Genomic DNA, 26,395 nt, shown 5'->3' with positions numbered 1-26,395 from the left:
AGGCTGTGCCCTCAGGCCCTACTCTCTCCTACCAAAGGAAACATGGCAAGTCTTGCTCAGTTTGCCCTCTGCTCATTCACCTAATTATGTTCTATTCCAAAGTAAATGCCTAAGATTGCACCCTTGTCTAGTTTATGCAAAAGTCTTGAGGCGAGATCAATTCCTTTATTATGTTCCTTTCAAGTTTCACAATGAAATAACTCCAGAAAGCATCACTTTTAGAACAATCACAAAAGACAATACGCATCAACATGTAACTAACCTGTAAGTAGTTGTTGAGCATTCAGTAGGGGGCTGCAGTGATGTAGTGGTCATGTCACTAGACGGATGTTTTGAAGGGGTGATCAAGAAAGTTGATGAGGGCAGTGTGGAAGCCATCTATATGGACTTTAGCAAGGCCTTTGAAACAGTATCCCATGGTAAGTTGTTGAGTAAGGTTCAATCTCATGGGATCCAGAGAAAGCTAGCCAGTTGGATACAAAATAGGCTTAATGGTAGAAGACAGAGGGTGGTGGTAGGGGGTATTTTCAGACTGGAGGCCTGTGACTAACAGTGTGCTTCAGGCCAGTGGTCCTGGGTCCACTGTTATTTGTCATTTGGATGGGAGATATGGTTAGTAAGTTTGTGGACGACATCATGATTGGTGGGTATAGTGGACAGTGAAGAAGGTTATCTGGGCCTACAGAGAGATCTTGATCAACTACACCAGTGGGCTAAGGATTGGCAAAATGAGTTTGATTTAGATAAATGTGAGGTGTTGCATTTTGTTAGGTCAAACTAGGGAAGGACTTACACAGTCAATAGTAAGGCCCTGGGAAGTGTTATAGAATAAAGAGACCTAGGGGTACAGGAATATAACTCCTTGAAAGTGGAGTCACAGGTAGACAGGATGGTAAAAAGGCTTTCAGCATGCTTGCTTTCCTTGGTCAGAGTGTTGAGTATGGGAGTTGAGACATCTTGTCGCAGCTGTACAATACATTAGTATGGCTATACTTGGAGTACTATGTGCAGTTCTGGTCGGCCTAATAGAGAAAGAATATTATTAAACTAGAAAGAGTGCAGTAAAGGATTATTAGGATGCTACCTGGAGTGGAGTTGTAAGAAGAGGCTGGACAGGCTGGGACTTTTTCCCTGGAGCATAAGAGAATGAGGTCAATAGACCTGATAGAGGTCAATAAAATCACGAGAGGCACACCAGCGTAGATAGCCAATAGCTTTCCCCCATGATAGTGGAGTCTAAAACTAGAGTGCATAGGTTTAAGGTGAGAGGGGAGAGATGCAAAAGAGTCCAGAGGAGCATTTTTTTTTCACATGGAGGATGGGGAGTGTCTGGAACAGGCTGCCAGAGGTAGTGGTGGAAGCGAGTACAATTTCATCACTTAAGAAATATTTAGACAGGTACATGGAGGGGATAGGTATGGAGGGATATGGACCGAACACAAGCAAGTGGGACTAGTTTAATTGTGATAACTGGGAGGCATCGACAATTTGGGCTGAAGAGCCTGTTTCAATTCTATAAACCTCTGTGACTCTATGACTCGTAAACTTAGGTCCTAGACTGATGTGCTGGGGACTTGAATCCCACAAAAGCAGATGGTGAAATTTGAATCCATACAAGTAAAAGTCTGGAGTTAAAAGCTAATGTCAAAACTGTGCTTTTACTTTTTCAGTCACGTCTGATGTAAAACAAAATTGCTAAGATTATTATCAAAATCAGGGAAACATGGACAGTATTTCAATCTTTGCCATTTTTTCTGATATACTAAGGATGGGCAATGAATCTTTTTCTTGAACAGCCACAGTGATAGAGTCATAGAGATTTACAGCACAGAAGCAAACCTTCGGTTCAACTCATCCATGCTGACCAGACATCCTAAATTAATCTCGTCCCATTTGCCAGCACTTGGCCCTTATCCCTCTAAACCTTTCCTATTCGTATATCCATCAAGATGTCTTTTAAATGTTGTAATTTTACCAGCCTCCACCACTTCCTCTGGTTGCTCATTCCATACATGCACTACCCTCTGCATGAAAAAGTTGCCCCTTCTGTCATTTTTATATCTTTCCCCTCTCACCCTAAATCTATGTCCTCCAGTTTTGGACTCTCCCACCCCAGGGAAAAGACCTTGTCTATTTACCCTATCCATACCCCCTCTCATGATTTAATAAACCCCTATAAGGTCACCCCTCAGCCTCCGACGCTCCAGGGAAAATAACCCCAGTCTATTTAGCCTCTCCCTATAACTTAAATTCTCCAACCCTGGCAACATCCTGGTCAATCCTTCCTGTAGCAGGGAGTTCTTGTTGTGATGAAGAAAGAGTGGCATTCAGATCATGTGTGTGACTTAAAGGGAAGTCATAGAAGTTGGGGAGAATAGGTGCTGTTGTTGTCCAATCACAGTAACTTAGTAACTGCTCCAGTACTTCCTACCACCTGTATATATATCAGAGCAAAAGGTTGTGGCTATAACTCATCAATTCAATTTAGATTCAGACTATTTAGCTGTCGGAAAAGTTACTATGTCCTCCTACGTAACAAAAACAATGGCATTTTCAGGTACTTTATACAACTGTAAATACTGCGTTTAAAAAAATCAGATCAAAACAGTGTAAAAGACAATTCATAATATTTCTCTGAAGTAGCTTCCACCTTCACTATGTATTTGACTCTCTTTCTGCAATATTTTAAAAATGATAATTATCAAAACAAAGATCAGTATTCAATAAAACATTGCTCTTCTATGGTCAGTAATAGTAATGGGTTTTTGTCTCTGAGTCATATTATCTTGCATAAATGCACATAGTAGCGTGCAATATGATGTAATCATGTTTATTAACTCCTTTAAATGAAGCACACAGGTGAAATTATGATGAAAACACTTAGCGTTCCGGTTGGATGACAATACATATAATACTTGAAACCATAGCTATTACAAGAGTGATTCATTTAATCATTATTACAGGTTGGCCCAAGGAGTGCAGGTGTCAGCTGATCTTCTGCTGTTTGTATTTTATACCAAGAAATAAAGTATGATCTATTATTACAGTGTAGTATGAATGCAACAATTATATGTAAATATTAATTAGTACTCAGCAAAAATGGTACGTTGCACAAGTTCGTCAAAAATGTCTGCATTACAAAAGCAAATAAATATCCCAAAACAATAATTTGTTGCTTCAAAGTTCAATCCAAAATGAAGAGATTTTAATGGCAGAAATGGAAAATTTTCAGAGCAACAGGCAACGCATTCAAAAAACAGAGGCTGCTGCCACTGTCCACCTGAAATAATCTTCGTTGCAGAATTCTTTTTAAGGCTTTGAGTAGGTTTTGACAGTCTAATTAATTCCAACGTAATTAAACAAGTTCTAGCCAGTCAAGTTGCTGTTCAGACCTTCACTAAATTGCAACTGGGCCAATGTAGCTCTTTTTCAATTGACCTCCTACCTCACTAAGTAAATTGTTTTATAAATCATTTGATTGTGAATTTTTCTACTTAGAAAGGCTGAGATCCAGCCTTGGCCTTCAGTAGATTAAAAATCCAAGCTCTGAACTGGTTTTCAGGATTCCCAAAGTTAAATCTATATATGAATTTTACTGGGGTAATGAATTTTGTAATTTGCCTTATTTATAAAGCATTTATTGGAATGACCAGAACCTGGATTGGCAAAAGACCATCAGTGTATGAAAATCAAAAAGATATGAAATAGGTAGCTTACATTTGAAATACTTTTGCCTCTCATTCTATGACATATGGGCACTGAGAGTCATTAGCCACGTGCATCAATGATAAATCCGTTTCCTAATCGCAAGCCACTGCACTAGAACAGACAGTTACTTAGGGATTTGGATGAACAAAATCCATATTATGTTATCTTTCTGGAACAATGACCCTATAAGGTGAATAGTTTTCATTGGCCACCGGAACATGCAAGTATTGCTTCAGTTCAGCATCTTTTCAGCTTCTGATACAGGAATTAAAATTTGGGTAACAATGTAGTGCTATACTGCAATATTGCTTTACAAGTGCCAGTCTGTGTTCAAGTCTAAGCATGGCATGGATTTTCCAATCTTACCATCCAGACACAGGAGTGAATTTAACCACAAGACAAGGTGGCACTCCCAACCAGGCTAGTGGTTGAAAACAGTTTCAACGAAACTCCTGTTTTCTTTCTGTGCCTAAGGAGAGGGTGTAATTATTGGAACCAAACTGGAATATCAGCCACTCTCAGTCTGGATCTGTTTTGAAGTGCATAAACTAACCATATCAGCTGTGGTAAACATGTCAACTCCAAGTAGATAAGGAGGCCTGTAATGTTTCATTAGGAATTTCTAACACCATTTTTTTTCCTTTCCTTCATTATGTGGTTGGCAGGTGTAGTTTGAAGTTGGCTTACAAAGAAATGTTCACATGCTGTGTTTCTAACAAACTCAAGCAGAAAGCGAAAAATCTAGAACGAGGCAATGTTTTTGTTAAATTAGAATGACAATCCTATTAGAAATTTGAACCATGATATCATAACCAGTTTCCCAAGAACTTCTGGCATCAACCACAGCTGGATATATTTATATAGGGCCTTTAAAATGTAGTGAAATATTCCAAAGTTCTTTACAGAAGGACAATCAGAGTTTTACACATTCTGGTGGTTCACGCCTTTTTTTGTTTTTATTTTAGCATTTGCAATATTTTGCATTTTGATTGACCCACATTTTTCTTTCTTGCTTTTCACTATGGTCTTGCATTGACTCCTTCTTCCAATAGAGAAAGTGAGGACTGCAGATGCTGGAGATCAGAGCTGAAAATGTGTTGCTGGAAAAGCGCAGTAGGTCAGGCAGCATCCAAGGAGCAGGAGAAGGGCTAATGCCCGAAACGTCGATATTCCTGAAGAAGGGCTCATGCCCAAAACGTCAATTCTCCTGTTCCTTGGATGCTGCCTGACCTGCTGCGCTTTTCCAGCAACACATTTTCAGCTCCTTCTTCCAATGCCATTCAAATACCTTCTTCACAGACTTGAACTCATCATTATGGTACTTCAGTGCAATAATTAGGGAATGCTGCACTGTCATGATGTCATCTTTCAAACGTGGAGCATCTTCACAAGTAAATGTAACACAAAAATGGTGCTCTTTGAAGGGCAGCAGACTTTTACAGGTCTCTGGCTAACATTTAACCCAACCAGCATCTAAACAAACAAAAAATCTCATCATTATTTCATTACGGTTGTGAGAACTTCCTGTACACAAATTAAGAGTGCGTCTTACATTACAATAGTAACTATTACACTTCAAAAATAATGTTTGCATTGATTGCATTGCATTTTGGCTATTGTGAAGTCATTAAATTTGCACTATGCATTTGCTTATTTATGTTTATTGTTAATGCCATAATTTGTCTTATACACTGGTTGCTAAAAGAAATAAAAAGTTGATCTGCAGACCTCTTTGGATTTCTCATTTACTGCTTTCAATTGCAGCTCTTGAGCTATTGTGTGTCCTCCCTCTTCCCTTCTCCTCTTGAAAAGAACAAAGCTCCAGGACAAACTCCAGTCCTGGGTCAACTAGTTATAATGTTACCTTCGTCCAGTGGGGACCTATGAGGAAAGCTAGGACAGTTTGAGTCTACACTTAACGGAGTTTAGAGGAATAAAAGCCAACCTGACTGAAACATATAAGATTCAGAGAAGGTTTGACAGATAGATACTAAGAAGATATTTCCCCTTGTGAGGGAACTTAGAAAGCAAGGGCCATGGTTTTAAAATAAAGGGTCTTCCATTTAATACGGAAATGAAGAGGAACTTCTGCCAAATTCAAACATGTTGCTCCAGTATATTCACATTCTTAAGAATCCTGCCACTGCCCAATAGGCAATAGGGAGCTTGAGGCAATGGTATCTGCCACTCCTCCAGTCAAAGGAGAGTCAGGTTATAAGTGGGTGGAAAAGAATATTGGTTTTGCTAGTATGTTAATGTTTGGCCTTCTCTACCCCAGAGAACATTGGAGGTCAGGTCATTTAATATATTCAAGGATGAGCTAGACAGATTTTATTTTTGATTAACAAGAAACTCAAAAAGTCATGAGGGGCAGACTGGTAACTGGAGTGAAAGCCTCACTCAAATCAGCCATGATCTTATCAGAACAGGCTCAAGGGGCCAACTGGTCTACGCCAGCTTCGATTATGTTCCCATCATGGCTGAAATATATGGAAATCAGTGAATTTGCAATCAAAAAACAACATAGTATCATTTGTTCTAACATGAATAACTTCTAATTGTAGAAAATATTTGTAAGGGACAAAACACATCCCAGGACACTTAATAATGATAACTTATTTCATTAAGAACTGATGATGGTTTCTTAAAAATATTTCAAGATGTTTGATTATTTGGTTAATTTTAAATGAATATCACATTGACTGCTCTGCCAGAGGGAAATAGAATTATGCTAAGAAAATCAAGATTTTCCTCCCACCTACTTTGTTTTTTTAACAAGTGAATGCAAATGTTATGTTTGTGACGATTAGCAGATATTTCAGGTGTTGAATATTTCTTGACATATCAATGCCTATATAATAAGTGACAAACAAATAATAAATATCAGTTACTGACTTCAATTTTTCATAATTCCTGCACTCCTTCAGAATCTTTTCACAAACTTTAAAATTGCTTATATTTTTAACAGAAAACAGCTCAATTCATATTTAGTGTGAGAAACTTAGATGTTTAAAACCTTATTTACAGTATAGAGGACATTTCACTGTATAAACGTATCATACAAAAATAAATACTATGTTAAACAATGCTGTACATGAGTGCATTAAAATAGCACCAGCTATACAACAAGCAGGAACAGAAGGCTGACGCAGGTTAAAGTCATTGCAGAGTGAAAGGAATGTCGAGATGTTTGATTTATTGGAGATAGTGTTGCAAATACTGCCTGGGAAGTGTTTCTAGGTAATGGGAGGTTACAGATTGTCCCTTCACAGCATGAGGTGCAGACCTGAAAAAGATGACATTGAACATTATTGAACATTGTGGTGAGGGTATTTGACCTCCAACATCATTAATTAAATAAGCAGAACACTATTCCATTTAGAAGAAGGATTTGTACAAAATAAGAGATCTTGCTCTTTAGGTAATAGCCTTTACAACCTCATGAAATCTCAGTAGATAACAAATTACCTTCTGACTTCTGGACTAAGGCAACTTCCATAAACAGTTCCTACATTGCTGTTCTTTTACTTCCCCTGTGATTCTGACAGTCATCGTTCAAGGTCCATTTGAATTCATACCAACCTCAGTCAAAAATTTGGCAAAGTACTTCAGCCACAATTTAAATGTCCCATTTTCATGATTTTGCAGGAGGGGGAGCTGGGGAAGGGGGAGTCCAGTAGGAGAGGGGGTGTAATCCGTTTGTTTGTTCCTCGCTGCTACATCATTTTTTTCAAACACTGATCTGCTGTCAGGTCCTCACACACGGCACCAACACAATAGTGGCCCCAAAAGAGGGGCTGACAGGTAAGACCGTTTGGTTTTAATGATGGCCTGGGGGTGGAGGAGTGCTCATCTCAGCCCCACAAAGAACTCTCTCTCTCCTCCTTTTACTGAAATTGCACACTAGCCCCTCCATTTCTTTCTATTTGACAGCCAGGGACTATTCCCACATGCCCATTGGTAATGGATCCTTGGCACACTCCCTGTCTTTTCCCCCACCCAAGGTTTGAGAGGAAATCCAAGCTTTGTACATCAAAAGGGAATTAGTATGATTTGGGCTTCAAATTAGGGTGAGTTTAGTCAAATCTTATCCAATAAAAGGGACGAAATGAGGCAAATGCATCGTATTTATAGAATATTATCTTCAAATAGGAATGTGGAAAAGTATCTATTCACCTTGTTTCCTTCATTATCAGGTTGTGTGCAACCAACAGATAAACACTCCTTCAGAGGGACACATCGCTTTGTGACCGATGAACTTTCACCCTTCGCATTCATTTTATGCCTCGTGTAACAGTACTGTGTCTCTAGAAAACAAGAACATCCAAAAAAATGAGAAAATCTGACAGCCCCAATGAAACATTGGACAGTGCGGCATGACTTAATGTGGATAATTATTAAACTCCAGAGAACTAGTTATCATGTCACGTGAACAGGGGAAGCAATGTGAAATTGGGCTACACCCTTTCGGACAAAGGACCATCGAATTTTGAGACTCTCACAAAGGGAAACTGATGTTGGATCAATGGTTACTTTTAAAACAGAGCTTGCTGGATTCTTGTTAGCCAAAGTATTAAGGGACACAACACACAGGCAGTTTATAGGGAGCTAGGTTGCACTTTGAGCCACAATCTCATTGGATGGCAGAACAGGTTCAAGGGGTTAAATGGCAGGCTACATACACCCAAAGTGTTAGCAGGTTAAAATGTGTTCTGGAATGTATGCCACAGATTGGACTGTTAAACTGCAATTTACTGCCATGAATTATTGTTTTTAATTTCCTTGTAGTGGAATGACCACATTCCTAGGCAGTTAGACAGTCACATTCCTCCTCTAAAAGATGAGACAAGGCTGCTAAGTGACATCAGGTGTGAATGCATCTCTATTGTCGAGAGTGGGTTCTCGCACATTGTCAGCATGCCTGTACACAGTGAATAGAAGAACCTGACAGTTACTGCTACAGGCATGAGCTTACATCAAGGTTGTAAACAAAGCTTTAGTAATTGAATGTGCGTGAGGAGGTTCCCTAAACATTTTATGCACACATTATGTAAGGTCCACACCACAACGTCATCTCTCATTTAGAATCTGTGGACAGAATCTTCTGAAATTAGTCTCTACTGGAAAATTGGGACGATTTTCGAATGGAAAACTTAACTTGCTAATGAGCTGATTAGCCATTGGCTTTAATGTAGCCATGGCTTCAAGATCCTATCCCGAGAATGCCTTAGCCTTTTGGGAAGGCAAGTGGCATACTGTGTGCATTCTGTCAAAGGGATAATTACATATTAAAGGAAACAAGGGCGTTGGTTACAAGGGTTCACCATTACGTGCATTTTTTGAGGCTGCGGTAAGGTCACCACAGGAATAGAGAGGAGATCTTGGAGGACTGTTTGTGAGATCTTTCTTTCTTACCTGGAGCACCTGCTGTGAGTTTGAGGGGCTGCAGTGGGGTGAGCTCTCCCAAAGACTGGAAGAGAAGTTACCCTCTCTCCACACAAGCAAGTATGGATTCAGGTGGCTGAGGACACATGTAATGGTCATATGCCCTCTCCAACGCCAGGAACAACAGGATGGGTGAAGAGCCTTCAAAGACATGTCAAGGAAATTCTGACAGACAATGTCTTTTAAGCAGCACCCTCTTACCTGGCTATGGTTGAAGCCTTGACATCTGGTCAATTTCACTGAAGAAACTCTGCCAGCTATGCTCTTACTGTGGTGACTCTGGCAAATTGCTGACAGGTTAAGAAACAAGTTCCTTAGGCTGATAATGCAGAAATGAGGGCAAAATGAAGTGGGTGCCTTAACTGCCTCTTAATTCTCAATAAATCTGATAGATCCAAAGGGCTTTTCTTGCTCTCCTCAATCCCACCTCATAAAAGCTTGAAGGAAGGTTGAATGGTGTTGGAAGGAGAAAGTGAGGACTGCAGATGCTGGAGATCAGAGCTGAAAATGTGTTGCTGGAAAAGCGCAGCAGGTCAGGCAGCATTCAAGGAGCAGGAGAATCGACGTCTTGGGCATGAGCCCTTCTTCAGGAATGAGGAAAGTATGCCAAAAGGTAGGGAGGAGCGTTGGAAATGCGATAGGTGGAAGGAGGTTAAGCTGAGGGTGATAAGGTGAGGGTGATAGGCCGGAATGGGGGTGGGGCAGAGAGGTCAGGAAGAAGATTGCAGGTTAGGAAGGTGGTGCTGAGTTTGAGGGTTGGGACTGAGACAAGGTGGGGGGAGGGGAAATGAGGAAACTGGAGAAATCTGAGTTCATCCCTTGTGGTTGGAGGGTTCTTAGGCGGAAGATGAGGCACTCTTCCTCCAGCTGTTGCTATGGTCTGGCGATGGAGGAGTCGAAGGACCTGCATGTCCTTGGTGGAGTGGGAGGGGGAGTTGAAGTGTTGAGCCACAGGGTGGTTGGGTTGGTTGGTCCGGGTGTCCCAGAGGTGTTCTCTGAAATGTTCCGCAAGTAGGCGGCCTGTCTCCCCAATATAGAGGAGGCCACATTGGGTTCAGCGGATGCAGTAAATGATGTGTGTGGAGGTGCAGGTGAATTTGTGGCGGATATGGAAGGATCACTCGGGGCCTTGGAGGGAAGTAATGGGGGAGGTGTGGGCCCAAGATTTGCATTTCTTGCGGTTGCAGGTGAAGGTGCTGGGAGTAGAGGTTGAGTTGGTGGGGGATGTGGACCTGACGAGGGAGTCACGGAGGGAGTAGTCTTTTCGGAATGCTGATAGGGGAGGGGAGGGAAACATATCCCTGGTGGTTGGGTCTGTTTGGAGGTGGCGGAAATGATGACGGATGATACGATGTATATGGAGGTTGGTGGGGTGGTAGGTGAGGACCAGTGGGGTTCTGTCCTGGTGGTGGTTGGAGGGGCAGGGCTCAAGGGCAGAGGAGCGGGAAGTGGAGGAGATGCGGTGGAGAGCATCGTCGACCACGTCTGGGGGGAAATTGCAGTCTTTGAAGAAGGAGGCCATCTGGGTTGTTCAGTATTGGAACTGGTGTTGGAGTCATGATCCGACTTACATTCCAAGGGATTTAGTACCTGCCTCTGCATTTCATCAAATCCATCCACTTTCCCCTTGCCAGGGAAAAACCCTCCCTCACCTTATCCCTTTTATTATACCCACTCCAGTTAAAATGTTGATGTGCATGGCATGTGTGGGAATGGGTCGGGTGTCAAGGGTGTGAATCTTGATGAAATAAGTATGGCAGCAGAGACTTACTGAGCTGCACAAAGTTGTTGTGTATGATGATAGCATTTCCCCACAGTCTGAACATACCTCTGGGGCAGTAGATATCTGGCGCCCAGCGGTTGCATTCGTAATTATCTGCTGCATTTTCGCACGTAAAGCATTTGAACCCACCAGGAAAAGGTGTTGCTGCAAACGAACAAACATTTACATTTGAGCAATAATATTTGACTGCTGTTACTATAAACGACAAAAGGAACAAAATACAGCAGGACAGTATTGTGAGGAGGATGATGAAAAGGGTACACAAGCCTCAATGTCAATACTTTCCTCTCATACATGAACTGGTATCTGATTTTATAGAATGCTAGAACCCCCACAGTGTGGAAACAGGCCCTTCAAATCAGCAAGTCCACACCGACCCTCCGAAGAGTAACCCACCCAGATCCATTCCCCTGTCCTATATTTACCCCTGACTAATACACCTAACCTACACATCCCTGAACACTATGGGCAATTTAGCATGGCCAATTCACCTAACCTGCACATTTTTGATTGTGGGAGGAAACCCATGCAGACACAGGAAGATTGTGCAAACTCCACACAGACAGTCGCCTGAGGCTGGAATTGAACCCAGGTCCCTGGTGGTGTGAGGCAGCAGTGCTAATTACTGAGCCACTGTACCTTCTAAGGAAAGCTTCAATATGAAATTGTGGTTTAAAAGACTGATGAACCTGAAATCAACATTTAGTCATTCCACTGAAATGGTTTGGCCGTATTAATGGGTTTCATGATTTTCTTAAGGTGTTTAACACAGCAGGAGGGAGAAATGTTGCTATGATTAAAGGATGCTTTTTGCCCATCATGTGTACCATCCCAGTATGCCTCCCCTCCATCCATCCCTGAGGACATAGCACCTTCCAACCCCACCCCATCCTTCCTTCCCAACCATATCTCTGGAAATCTCACAACTTCCTAGCCCCAAAGCCTCTCTGAGTATTTATTGGTGACCTGGATAATGGCATAAAAAGTCAAACATCTAAATTTGCAAACGACACAAAGTTGGGTGGCTTTGTAGACAGTGCAGACAGTTGCACAAAATTACAAAGGGATATTGACGACATGAATAGGATGGATGGATTTCAATACAGATAAGTGTGAGGTTATCCATTTTGGATTGAAAAGGGTACTTCCGAGAGATTTGAAGTAAAATACAGGGGATGTCTAAAGAGAACTGGGGGATCTGGTGCATAGGCTCTTCAACTGTCATGAACAGATGGAGAAAATAATCAAAAAAGCTCATGGAATATTGGCCTTTTTACCTCGAGGACGGGAGTACAAAGTTGCAGACATCATGCTGCAGTTATACAACGCTCTTGTTAGACCTCACTTGGAGTACTGTGAGAAGATTTGGGTACCACACTTTACCAAGGATATATTTGCATTGGAGAGAATACAATGTAAGTTTACAAGAATAATATCTGGACTTCAGGGGTGAAGTTAGAGCTGGGGGTATACAAATTAGGCCTGTTTCCTCAAGAATTTAGAAGGTTAAGTGGTGACCTGATTGAAATTTTCAAGATATCAACAGGAAAAGACAGGGTAGATAAAGATAATCTTTTTCCAGTGGTTGGAGATTCTCGATTCCAGAAGTAGGGAGTACAGTGTGATAACTGGAAACCAGAGCATTCAGAAGAGATGTTAGAAAGCACTTCTTTACATGAAGTGTAGAAGAAGTTTGGAACTTCCTCAAACATAAGTGGGTGCTGGATCAGTTGCTAACTTTAAATCTGAGAGAGGTATGTTTTTGTTTTTAGGCCACAGATCAGCCATGATCTCACCAAATGGCAGAACAGGCTCAAGGGGCTGAATAGCATAATCCCATTCCTTTATTTCTATGAGTTGCGAAAATCCCCGATAGTAAAGAATTCCACATATCCACCACCCTTTGAGAGAGAAAAAGTCCTCATAGAACATAGAACAGTACAGCACAGAACAGGCCCTTCATCCCACGATGTTGTGCCGACCATTGACCCTCATGTAAGGTAAACCTAATGTACAAACCCTCATCTCTGTTATAAAAAATCTAACTCCTTAATCTGAGATTATGCTCTCTGGTCCTAGGCTTTCCAATAAGGGGAAAAAACCTCCACATCTACCCTGTCAAGCCGCTTAGTAATTCTAAATGTTTCAACAAGGCCTCCTCTCATTCTTTTAAACTCCCACGATTGACTGCCCAACCTTCTCAAACCCTCCTCATAAAAAAATCACTCCATACCCAGTGAAAACTTTCTTTGGACCGCCTCCACTGCCAGTATATCTTCCTATAGACAAGGGGAGCAGAACTGTTCACAGGATTCCAGGGGGATCCAGATCAAGGATTTATGAGGCCTTTTGAATGGGACTGTTGGCAAACCTGCCCACACATCCTTTGAAACTCTGACACTGTTAGACTGATAGAACTGCAGCTTCCATGGGCAGGGCAGCTTCCAAGAAGTTTGCAGGTCCCACCAGCCTTACTCCAGCACGTTTTGGCTGAAGGGAGGGCTTCTACATGGTCACTTTTGCCACCACCAGTTTTTCTGGTGCTGTGATTGGATGGGGAACCGTCAGGCAATACATTAAAGCACATCACAGGAAAGTTCTCAGGCAGAATAAAAATTGGCACTGATTCAAAGGGAGAGACATTTGGTTAGTGTAAAATTGATAGGATTCATAGCAATTTGAAGAACACAGAAATAATTGTGTATATACATCACTTAAAACTGTCAATTCTAAGTAAGTGTGAACCTACAGACAGAATATCGGTTTGACAGATCCTATCATCTGAACATCTAAGGCTGTTACTCATTCCTGGCAGTCATTGTTAACAATGTCCAATTATAAAAGACGAACTAAGGTTCCTTTAATAACAAAATCCAGCCTATTTTTGACAGATTTATACAAGCTACAGATGTAGAATTGACTCAGGTCATTGTATGTCTATTCTGCATTTCAGACCGTTCAAGAACTATAATCATTCGAAGCAAAAATAAAGGGACTTTACTTTCATCATTTGTTAAAGCAACTCGCGGGAGTCTTAACTTCTACAGGCATCTCAGTTTTCTACGAAAGTTTGTTCATTTAAATGACCGGATAAAATAAATGTTACAAACTCATTGAAAATTATAACAAATACCATAACAAATACCAAATTATCAAGTTGTTGTGACCAAATTGAAAATGGTCATGAATGCAAGACAGAGCCATTTTAATATCAATGTTCACAGCAACAGGCAGCAAGCACACAACCCAAACAATGGAATAAAGTCCTGATTTATTTATAAAAGCATTGCATACAATCTTTATCACAATTTAAATCTGAATGTCCTACTTTAAATCTGTACATTATACTGCTATGTTGGATCTCAAAAAAACTTCCTCCTGAAAGCTACAGAGAGAATCTTAACAAAAGCAACATAATGACTGTTGCTGCTCAGAGATACCAATAATCCATTTGGAATTGGAAACATAAGAGGAAAGTCAGTGAGAACATGTTTGTGACAAAGGCCAAAAGAGTTATTTGCCAGCAAGAAGTAGAATGACATTTGGAGGAGAGATGGAGCCCAGCTCAGCCCTACGTCTTGCAGGGCAGAACGTTATTTGTTTGAGAGTGTTAATTCACCTATTCCAAAAATAAATCTTCATAGCAAATGTTTGTAGATACAGTTAAGTAGGTGTTGGTACAAAGGTCAGTGAATTAGGCTTGGCTTGGGCAGTGTTATGTCTCCATATGCAACATGTCTTTAAGAGACATGTTCATGATGTCATCACTGTATCATTTCCTTTGACCTGATGATGTAAAGGTTTCAGACTCCATCTTACTAGGGCCATTTACAGCATGACATTCTGTGGGAAGTGTGCTAACTGTAACTGAATTGCACAGTACTAGCCCAAATATAGAAGCACCTATGATTATAATATATGTAGGTACCAGCAACTGTAATAAATGTCGATGAACCTTTCAGTACTACATTACTCACAAATAGTTGTTATGTTATAGGAGCTAATGTAAGTATTGTCTCATCAGGTAACAATAATCTGCAAATCTACTGGTAGATTAGATCAGGCAGCATGCAGGAACTTCATTTCTGTTCTCAACAACAGATCTGTTCTGTGCTGTTGCTAGGGATAGGAGTGACACCAGTACATATGCAACGTAAAATATATTAATCGGGATTATAATTGTGCCATCAAGATTTAAAAGCCTTTTATCCACAATTCTTTGCAAACATCAGCCTTGTGATCTACTGCACACTTGTTGCATAGTAACAGGAGATACAAACTTCAAACTCAGGGCGATAAACATTTTGTTAATCCATTGTCTCATCAAATGTGAGTCACGCTCCTCAGAAGGCTTCTCAACAAGTCCTAACATAAACTTTAAGAACTGGAATGGTTGGTGGCACAACTGAGAAATGCTGTGAATGTGTCAAAAATAATTGACCATTTTAAACTTTTAAAACATTTAACATAAAACTTTTTTGTTTAAGTAAGAGGACAAGGTCGTGGTAAAGTAATCATCTAGATCACAGATTAAAATGACAACATTCCTTAATTTCAGATCAAGGTTGGTTTGGAATCTATTAATAAGGATTTAAAGAAGAAGCATTTCTTCACCTCTGAAAGACCCACTTTAAAATCTAGTAATAATGAATAGTTCAAATGCTTGGCATGGCGTTGCCCTTTCTGAAATGATTAACCTTAAAGTTGTTTATTTGTGTGTAATTGTGCCACCAAAATGCATGATGTCATATGTAATGATTGTTTAACACTATTTGTTTTGTTGTGGCATTCCATCTGACACAGTGCGTTCACATAAAACAATTATTATTAATGATGTTTGACCAGATGAGGTTACTCTAACACCATTCATCTCTTACTTAACTCCAACAGCAAGTGTCAGGTATGACATCACTGTTTTGGCAACTAGGAAAGTAAACAAATTCACTTATTTGTGAGAAAAAAAGATCCTTTCAATATCAGATAGCCTCTTCTAAGGATCTCAGAGCCAATCTCTAATTAGATAGAGTCCACCTATCCTACTGGGACTGTTTCAGCAAGTCTTGCACTGAGGTTTAATATCCCTGGACCACAGTGTGCAGTAGGCTTTGACAGGGACACAGTGATTTCCTCACTGTGATTTCCTCAAAATACACAGTGGCAGGGGCAGGGGTTGGCAGTGGAAGGCTGAATTCATCCTCAAAAGCCCCCAAAACGCCCAAGGACCATTCAATCGAGGGGTCAGCCATATAGAGGAAGTGAATGAGAAGATGGAATCTTCCTAGCCCCTGAATGATGTAGGCATCGGTGGGTCAATTGGGAAACTAGGGTAAGATTGGAAGAAATAAGGTTTTCAATAGCAAGAGGGAAACATCAGATTCTCCAACCAGTATTAAACAGCAAGGTAAAAAGTTTGCTAGCGAGTATCAAGAAACCTACTTGAAGATATTTGCTTGCATTAGCAAGCAGTTACTACCTAATGATGCTTCATTTATTTGCAGGTTCCTATTCATCAGATTAGAAAACACTAAGATTGATACGTCCCCAGGGCCAGACCAAATTTATCCTAGGCTGCTCCGGGAAGCGAGAAAGGAGATTGCTAAACCACTGACGAGGATATTTGCCTCCTCACTCTCCACGGGAGTCGTACCGGAGGATTGGAAGGAGGCGAATGTTGTTCCACTTTTAAAGAAGGGTAATAGGGAAATCCCTGGCAATTACAGACCAGTCAATCTCACGTCTGTGGTCAGCCAAGTTTTGGAAAGAATTCTGAGGCTTAGGATTTATGACATATTTGGCAAAGCATAGTGTGATTAAAGGCAGTCATCATGGCTTTGTGAGGGCCAGGTCATGCCTCAAATCTTATTGAGTTCTTTGAGGAGGTGTCAAGACAGATCGACGACAGTCGAGCAGTGGATGTAGTGTAAATGGATTTCAGCAAGGCATTTGATAGGGTTCCCCATGGTAGGCTCATTCATAAAGTCAGGAAGTATGGGATACAGAGGGATTTGGCTATCTGGATTCAGAATTGGCTGGCTGACAGAAGGCAGAGTGTGGTTGTAGATGGAAAGTAGACTGCCTGGAGGACAGTCCCACAGTGGGGTCTGTTGAGTGGGGTCCCACAGGGCTCTATGCTTGGGCCTCTGCTCTTTGTAGTTTTTATAAATGACTTGGAGGAGGAGGTTGAGGGGTGGATTAGTAAATTTGCAGATGACACAAAGGTTGGAGGTGTCGTCGATAGTATTGAGGGCTACTGCAGGCTGCAGGGCGACATAGACAGGATTCAGAGCTGGGCTGAGAAATGGCAGATGGAGTTCAACCTGGATAAATGTGAAGTGATGCATTTTGGAAGGTATAACTCGAATGCTGAATATAGGGTTAAAGACAGGATTCTTGGCAGTGTGGAGGAACAGAGGGATCTGGGTGTGCAAGTACATAGCTCCCTCAAAGTTGCCATCCAAGTGGATAAGGTTGTTAAGAAAGCAAATGGTATTTTGGCTTTCATTAACAGGGGTTTAAGAGCTGTGAGGTTTTGCTGCAGCTCTACAAGTCCCTGGTGAGATCACACTTGGAATATTGTGTCCAGTTCTGGTCATCCTACCAAAGGAAAGATGTGGAAGCTTTGGAGAGAGTGCAAAGAAGGTTTACCAGGATGCTGCCTGGACTGGAGGGCTTGCCTTATGAAGAAAGGCTGCATAAGCTCAGACTTTTCTCTCTGGAGAGAAGGAGGAAGAGAGGAGACCTGATCGAGATGTACAAAACAATGAGAGGAATAGATAGAGTCAATAGCCAGAGACTTTTCCCCAGGGCAGGATTGACTGGTACGAGAAGTCATAGTTTGAAGATATTAGGAGGAAGATATAATAGGAGACGTCAGAGGTAGGTTCTTTACGCAGAGAGTTGTGAATGCATGGAATGCGTTGCCAGATGACGTGGTGGAAGTGAAGTCACTGGGGACATTTAAGCGACTGCTGGACATGGATAGCAGTGAGTTGAGGGGTGCATAGGTTAAGTTACTACATTTTACATTAGAATTAAGACTCAGCACAACATCGTGGGCCTAAGGGCCTTCTATCTATGTTGTAGATAGAAGCCAGATGGACACAATTCATGAAAGTGGGAGCAGGTGCCTGGTGACTCCAGCTTCAAGCTCCTTCAAGCTTCTCCTTAATGCTCAATGCCACATCACAGGGCACACTCCATGGGCAGCGACACCCTCATCTCCTGTCCACAAACATGGGCAACATATATGTACTAGCCTAACTGCATCTTCATGGAACATCTCCAACCTAGTCACAATATACTTCTGCACATTAACGTACATTGGCACCTTTCATTGTAATGCTAGGATACTTTGCTAGTAGAGACTGGCACCCATCTAATGGGTACATCTCAGAGGTCCTCACTTGTTTATTTAGTGCTCACTGTCAGTCAAGTGGGTGGATGTTGCTGCTATATGGCACTGTGTTATGTCAGTGTCACACTTGTACCAAGTGCCAGCAGTGTATGCAGCAAACGCACTGCATATGTATCAACCAAATGGTCATGTTTCAACATCTATAGTCCTCTGTCAGGCCAAGGGAGACAGCCTTTCAATGAGGTTGCTGGTGTAGTAAATCAGGAGAATCACCTGCTATTAGTCCATGGGCTTGGGCTCAGACTTGGCTTTGGGCATGGTCTGTCAGTTGCTTGGGGTGGTCAGAGACTGGCAATCCATGTGCCTACAGTCTGAGGAGTGGGCCATAAACAGTACAGCAGGTCCTTCACAATCAATCCATGGAGTCGTGGTAAGTCATAATGCATTTGCATGTGATTTTAAATTTCACCTATTGTTATCTGTAATCTGCTACTGTCCAGGTCACTATTTAATGAAGGGCCAACTTCTCCACTGTTATGACCAAGGCTGGAGAGGTGCATTCTCTCTAGGCCCATTAGTCATGTAATAAATTTAAATGTTTTACCCAGCCAGCAATATTGCCTAACTATATCGTTTAACTATATTAGATTTTAAATAAAAAGATCAGAAAAATGCGAGGTGCTGCATTTTGGGAAAGCAAATCTTAGCAGGACTTACACACTTAATAGTAAGGTCTTAGGGAGTGTTCCTGAACAAAGAGACCTTGGAATGCAGGTTCATAGCTCCTTAAAAGTGGAGTTGCTGGTAGATAGGATAGTGAAGAAGGCGTTTGGTATGCTTTCCTTTATCAGTCAGAGTATTGAGTACTGGAGTTGGGAGGTCATGTTGCAGCTGTACAGGACATTGGTTAGACCACTGTTGGAATACTGCATGCAATTCTGGTCCCCTTCCTATCGGAAAGATGTTGTGAAACTTGAAAGGGTTCAGAAAAGATTTTCAAGGATGTTGCCAGGGTTGGAGAATTTGAGTTATAGGGAGAGGCTGAACAGGCTGGGGCTGTTTTCCCTGGAGCATCAGAGGTTAAGGGGTAACCTTGTAGAGGTTTACAAAATTATGAGGGGCATGGATAGGATAAATAGACAAAGTCTTTTCCCTGGGGTCGGGGAGTCAGAACTAGAGAGCATAGATTTTTAGATTAGATTAGATTACATTACAGTGTGGAAACAGGCCCTTCGGCCCAACAAGTCCACACCGACCCACCGAAGCGCAACCCACCCATACCCCTACATTTACCCCTTACCTAACACTACGGGCAATTTAGCATGGTCAATTCACCTGATCTGCACATCTCTGGACTGTGGGAGGAAACCGGAGCACCCGGAGGAAACCCACGCAGACACGGGGAGAACGTGCAAACTCCACACAGTCAGTCGCCTGAGGCAGGAATTGAACCTGGGTCTCTGGCGCTGTGAGGCAACAGTGCTAACCACTGTTCGGGTGAGAGGGGAAAGATATAAAAGAGAAAACTTTTTCACGCAGAGGGTGGTACGTGTATGGAATGAGCTGCCAGAGGATGTGGTGGAGGCTGGTAGAATTGCAACATTTAAAAGGCATTTGGATGAGTATATGAATAGGAAGGGTTTGGAGGGATATGGGCCGGGTGCTGGCAGGTGGGACTAGATTGCGGTGGAATATCTGGTCAGCATGGACGGGTTGGACCGAAGGGTCTGTTTCCCTGCTGTACATCTCTATGACTCTATGATTCTAAATATCTTTAATAACCAAAGCAGTGATTTATTGTGAAAAAGGGACTTAGTTGGCAAAGACGTAAAGCTGATTAACACACAGTTGGACATATTTATCCTTCTAAATAACTCTGCAGACACATACCAGTTAATGCAAAAAGAAATATTTTCTCTGCAGTGATTACGTTTTGGAAACACACTTGGCCAGTCATAGATATGGCATGGAGGTGCTGGTGTTGGACTGGGGTGGACAAAGTCCATTTGTGAATTTTGAATAAACCTGTTGGTTTATAACCTGGTGCCATGTGACTTCTGACATGAATAGATAGTTCTGGAAGGAAAAAAGGAGCAGGTATAAAATGTCCAGGGCAGTTGGCATCCTGGCATTCGTGGATGGACGTTACTGAACCCAGACAGTTCTCACTGAAATCTGAGGTCATAGGGTCATACACATAGAAACAGACCCATCGGTCCAATTTGTCAATGCCAATCAGACATCCTGGGTAGATTCTTCCTTCTGAATGAAGTGTGAGGTGAGAACTGTGTAACTGATTGCTTGCCCCTGCAGTAAACAGTCAAAAGATGGTCAATTTCAATTTCTCATCATGCTGGAGGTCGAAGAAAAAACTGCTGGAGCAATGTTTTGAATGTGATAAGTAAAGCAGCCAATGGAAATAGTTGGCAGCCATCTACCTAAATCTAAAATGTTCATAAATGGTAAAATCCTGACTTTTTTACTTTCGGTAGCAAACCTGTGATTGATACTCAGCAGCTTGCACTACTACATTTCCTGGTAAATATTATTACCCAATAAAGTTTAAGTACAACATTATGAATGTTGAGGCCTATGATCCACTTAGGCTAATTAAATAGTCCTTATAGATTTACATGAACAAATGGTAGCGAGAGGTGGCTGTTAGAATAACATAGCACAGCATCATTAATACTAATGCTATTCAGGTATCTCATATGCCAGTGCTGAAGTGAACTGATAGACCCAATAACACAAGATTGATTCAGTTGAATACTGTATTCTGCTGATATTGTCAGGTATGTCACACATACTATTGGATTATTGGAACCAAGGAGTAAATGTTAGCATTTGCAGTGTTCAAGGAATACATTCCGAAAAAATTGGTTGGAATTCCCCTGTATGGTGTTCTACTGAGCAGTAGAAGTCAGATTCCCAGTGCATTCCCTGGTCTGTTTTGACTAACAGTGCAGTGAGTGTAGAAAGAGCTAAGAATTGAACTGTAACGATGTTCCACTGGCACAGGATCTGAAAATTTAGAGCTCAGGGCAATTTGGGCACATGATTTTCATCTCTTTCCTTTTTACTGGGCTTTAAAGTTATTACAATTATAAACTGGACGGGTTGGACCGAAGGGTCTGTTTCCATGCTGTATATCTCTACGACTCTATAAAAATATGATTAGCCATATTTGCTAGGAAAGAATGTCATGGTGTTGGCACAAAGCAGACGGAGTTGAATGGAGAAAGATGTTCAAGCAACATTGATTAGATCAAAGGGCAGCTGTTATTCTCCATGACATGTCTCGGCTTTTTTTCCCCAGTAGAAGAACAGACTAAGAAGTAAGATGGAGCTGTAGAGATTGCAACCCAAAGTTAAGACTCACTCTATATCCTGTACCACATTAACACACAAGTGACAAAAGCAGTTAGCCAAAAGAGAAATACAGCTAACAACTAGGATTCAATTTCACATAGTTCAGCATTTCATTTAATGGCAACTTAATCAACAAAACTGAAAAGTAGGGGAGGTATAACAGTTGAGAGTGTGATGCTGGAAAAGCACAGCAGGTGAGGCAGCATCCGGGGAGCAGGAGAATTGATGTTTCAGGCAAGAGCCCTTCATCAGGAATGTCTGGGCATTCCTGATGCCTGACCTGCTGTGTTTTTCCAGCACCACACTCTCGACTCTGATCTCCAGTATCTGCAGTCCTTACTTTCTCCTAGAAGGTATAATAGTACCTGGGCTAAATCATTCATTTTAAGCTACTATCCAAAGCACAATATTTATCTCACTAAGGATTCTGTTAATCTTGCATGTTGTCTTGAACAAAGAGAGGCTCTTGAGGAGGCTGAGAACAAGCAAATGGGAAAGCGTGAGAACTACCATTAGGTAAGGTGGCGATAAGAGAAGCAGGAGTTGTGTCGCTGTTTTGAGGGATGAGGTTGCAGCAGTAAACCATTCCACTGGATTGCACTTATTTTTATGTATCAAAAATGGAGAGATTTCCAGATCATGATATCCAGTTTCTGTCAGTGAATCTGATATGCATTAGAATTTTTCTAGGAGGAAATGAAAGAGGGTTTGTGCTTAACAATACGAAGAGTACAATATGCCATTGTATTCAAGGGTATATTATCATAAGTACATCACGAAGATACAGGACTGCAGTCTCTGACCAGTCCCAAAAATGACCTTGAAAGCCCTTGTTTAACACAAAACTGCAGTTAGTTGTTCTACATGAGCAAAGAATGGATTGCCAGAGAGAATGGCTTCCCATTGGCAACTTAAATGTAAGTAATTTAGCTGCTTAAAAATAGTCACTGCAGAGAGTTATTATTCAAGCCATTACGTTATTCAGAAGGATTGATGGTATGAAGAAGCTCCATTCATTGTATTCCGTTGAAAGACTTTTCAGTATCTTGAGGCAAGTTTCCAGCTCATTCATCTTAAAAGTAAAATTGTGTTCTAATTCCTTGTTTGGCAAGCTTTTCTCATTTGTTTGCTAACATGACACCACAAAATAAATGGGTGTTGGTATGGATCACGAAGTCACGGTACTTGATTCCGTTTTGACAATGATGGTTCTTAAGACAATCTTATACTCAATGTTGGATTCAACAGATTTCTAATTGACAAGAAAGTTAAAGGTTATGTGGGAGCAGTTAGCAGTGGAGTTAAGGCCACAGTCAGATCAGCCAGTGGCCTTATTGAATGGTAGTGCAGACTCAATGGGCTGAATGGTCTATTTCTGCTCCAATTCTTATTATCCATCCAGAGATTAAAGCAATTTATATTTTTTCATTAAGGTGTCAATCCTTTAAAGTAGAGTTGGGGATTGTCAGGAGAGTAGGGGAAAGTCATCAGAAAAGTAGAGTTAGGGATTGTCAGTTCAGCCATGATCTGATTGAATTGCAGAGTAAATTCAATGGGCTGTTTCTGCATCTATGTTTTATGGTGCCTATGTTCTTGCTAATGTTGAAAGCTGGTGAAATGGTGTCAGTTTAGAAAAGGTTAACACTGAGTTTCCTTTTTCTGATGCATTACAATATCAGAGAGGTTATCATGGAATAAACAAATATGGACTCTACAGTTAGAAAGATTGAAATAATGTTTGGGCAGAAAGATATATATAATGAAGTTAAAAAGTCTTTTAGAAATTCAAAAATATTGCATTTTTTCTCCAGTTGGCATTAATGTATCACTCCTGTCATGTTTTTAATCAAATAGCAATGGAAAAGGAAGAAAGTAAACTGGAATTAATTGTGCGTTTAGGTTTAACTGGCAAATATTATTTCTCCAAGTTTGGGGCAGCACAGTGGCTCAGTGGTTAGCACTACTGCCTCATAGCACCAGGGTCCCAGGTTTGATTCTGGCCTTGTGCACCTGTCTATGTGGAGTTTGCACATTCTCCCTGTGTCTGCGTGAGTTTCCTCCGGGTGCTCCGGTTTCTTCCCACAGTCCAAAGATGTGCAGGTCAGGTGAATTGGCCATTCTAAATTGCCTGTAGTGTTTGGTCAGAGGATCTGGGTGAGTTACTCTTCGGAGGGTCAGTGTGGACTTGTTGGGCCAAAGGGCATGTTTCCACACTGTAGGGAATCTAATCTAAAAATCAGCCTGGTACCTTATTTGTTTAATGCTTCTTGAACTAAAACAATACTAAATATCTTTTAAAGGATTGACACCTTAATGAAAAATAGGAATTGTTTTAATCTCTGGGTGGATAATAAGAATTGGAGCAGAAATAGACCATTCAGCCTATTGATTCTGTTCGACCATGGATCATACAAACACTCCAGCTTGTGCCACTCCATTCAACATGACGAGAGCCGATTGGCCTCAACACCTAATTCCCATGTGCTTCAGAGAACATCTCCGGGACATCTGCATCAACCAACCCCACTGCCCCTCTTCAACTCCCACTCCCACTCCACGAAGGATATGCAGGTCCTGGGCCTCCGCCATTGCCACTCCCTTACCACCTGATGCCTGAAGGAAGAATGCCCCATCTTTCACCTCGGGACCCTCCAACCCCACGGCATCAATGTGGATTTCACCAGTTTCCTCAATTCCCCTCCCCCCACCTTATCCCAGTTCCAACCTTCCAACTCGGCACTGCCCTCATGACCTATCCATCTTCCTTCCCAGCTATCCACTTCAATCTCCTCGCTGACCTTTCACCATTACCCCCAACTTCATCTACCTACTACACTCTCAGCTACCTTCCCTCCAGCCCCACCCCCCTCCCATTTATCTCACCACCCCCTTGGCTCACAGCTCATTCCCGATGAAGGGCTTGTGCCCAAAATGTCGACTCTCCTGCTCCTTGAATGCTTCCTGACCAGCTGTGCTTTTCAAGGAACACGCTCTCGACTCTAATCTCCAATATCTGCAGTCCTCACTTTCACCTAATTCCCATGACCTGAACGGGTCCCACCCATTCCCAACCAATTTCTTTTCATTTTCTGAGTGATCAAGAACCTAGTTATGCCATCCCTTATATGCTCAATGATGGATCCTATGTGCAGTTCAATGATGGCTCCATCATGAATGCTCGGCTGAACTCCAGTACTTTGATTCAAGTCTGACTTGATATTTTTGTGAGGATAACGGAAACATCACAAAATTATTATATGAAGCACAATGTGGCCACTCAGCCCATCATGCCTGTATAAGTATAGAGGGGACAAGGGGATTATGTAGAGGTTCAGGAATGAAGAATAGAAGATTTAGGAGCCTTAAATATAATCAGGCCTTCTAACCAGCTGCCTGAGCATTTGCTACTTTCATACCTGCATCCAAACTGTTTCTTGGTTGGACAATCCAGCCTGATCCCAACCCTAACCCTCTGGAACAAAACAGTAGTGCATTCAGGTTCCAGTCACATGGAGATGGCTCCTGCAGAATCAGGGAATCTCCTGACTTGAGCTTCCCACCTCTAAGGTGAAACTCTGGCCCTTAGATATTCACACTGTCAAGCCCTCAGAATATATTCTCCTAAATCAAATGGAGTTTGGGCCCAATGTACTTAGCCATAGAAAATTATCCACACCTCAAGTACTAAGGTAGTGAGTCTCTGAAGCATAATTAAAAAACACCATCCTTGTTTCAACTTTGTTGCAAACAAACATCAACACTCAAAATCATCAGAGTGTTAGTTTTGATATTTTACAAACAAATCCAATGCTGGCCTCTGGTAATTATGGAAACTTCAGATGGAATCATCAATCTCACCATAATTAAGTCAGTAAAACAATAGCTTTGTAGATCTTTGAATCTGGACCGATTCCCCATAGTCTTAATTGGGCCTTTGTCCCCATGGCCCATAGCAAGAAAAACTGAGGGACAATTACACCCCCATGCGGGACGTAATGATCAAGATGGAAGTATGGTGGGAAATATTCAGTGGAAAAAAAAGAGCCTTAGGCATTCTGCTTGAATGCAGTCTGTTTGAATATGTTAACTGATCCCATGTCTGATATGTTAGAAGGGAATGCTGGGGCTCCTCAGAGATGGGATGGAATTATCTTCATCAGGACTTCAAAGCACACAGCGATAATGTCGCACTTCACACAGTTGCTGGTGCAGCTGCATTAAAGGTTCTTCTGTCTCTTATTCACAGAGATTAATGAGCTCGCTAGATTATGTTTTCAGAGGCATAAAGGCACTATCTCTTAGAGTAAGCGGCGCAAATGAGGAACGGATCAGTAAGTCTTTCTGGTAATAACTGGCACCTTATCAGATGAACATCAGCCTTTCAGCACAGAATACACCCAGAATACTACTACAGCTTTTCCTAAAACAATTACAAATATAATGCCCAAGATCAGTAGCATTGTGAAGCAATGATGTGGGATTTAACCATTGCTTGTTTTCTGATTAGCGAAGCAAAGGAAACCTATAAAGAGTAAGTTTACCAAAGGGTAGTACACATAGGAATCAGCATGTATCAAGCTTAAAGGGTTAAAAGTTTCCACTGATCTTTTTGACAAAGCCAGGGAAGACTTCCATCCACCACAGGCTGATGACACTCCCAAATTCCAGTAAGGTGGCCAACTGCACCTTTAGTGCTGTAACTAAGGCACATGACCTGCTGAGCCGGAATATCA

General features: G+C 41.5%; 1 protein-coding gene across 5 annotated transcripts in view; it reads right to left on the bottom strand.

The window, feature by feature from the left end:
* Positions 1-2,078: 2,078 nt before the first annotated feature.
* lypd6 (LY6/PLAUR domain containing 6) overlaps positions 2,079-26,395 on the bottom strand; it is a 234,285-nt gene continuing 209,968 nt past the window's right edge. For 3 of the 5 annotated variants that reach the window (XM_072579776.1, XM_072579777.1, XM_072579773.1), the window contains 3 exons: positions 10,982-11,080; positions 7,885-8,015; positions 2,079-6,994 (listed from right to left, as the gene is read on the bottom strand). In XM_072579776.1, coding sequence (XP_072435877.1) covers positions 6,827-6,994; positions 7,885-8,015; positions 10,982-11,080 — 398 coding nt within the window. In that variant the 3' untranslated portion in view covers positions 2,079-6,826. The remainder of the gene's footprint in view (positions 6,995-7,884; positions 8,016-10,981; positions 11,081-26,395) is intronic. The other 2 variants (XM_072579772.1, XM_072579771.1) reach the window with 1 other exon arrangement.

This window comes from Chiloscyllium punctatum, chromosome 10 (genome assembly GCF_047496795.1).
Source record: "Chiloscyllium punctatum isolate Juve2018m chromosome 10, sChiPun1.3, whole genome shotgun sequence".
Lineage (NCBI taxonomy): Eukaryota > Metazoa > Chordata > Chondrichthyes > Orectolobiformes > Hemiscylliidae > Chiloscyllium > Chiloscyllium punctatum.
The sequence above is the reverse complement of the archived record's forward strand: the minus strand, read 5'-3'. Positions and strand labels throughout refer to the sequence as shown.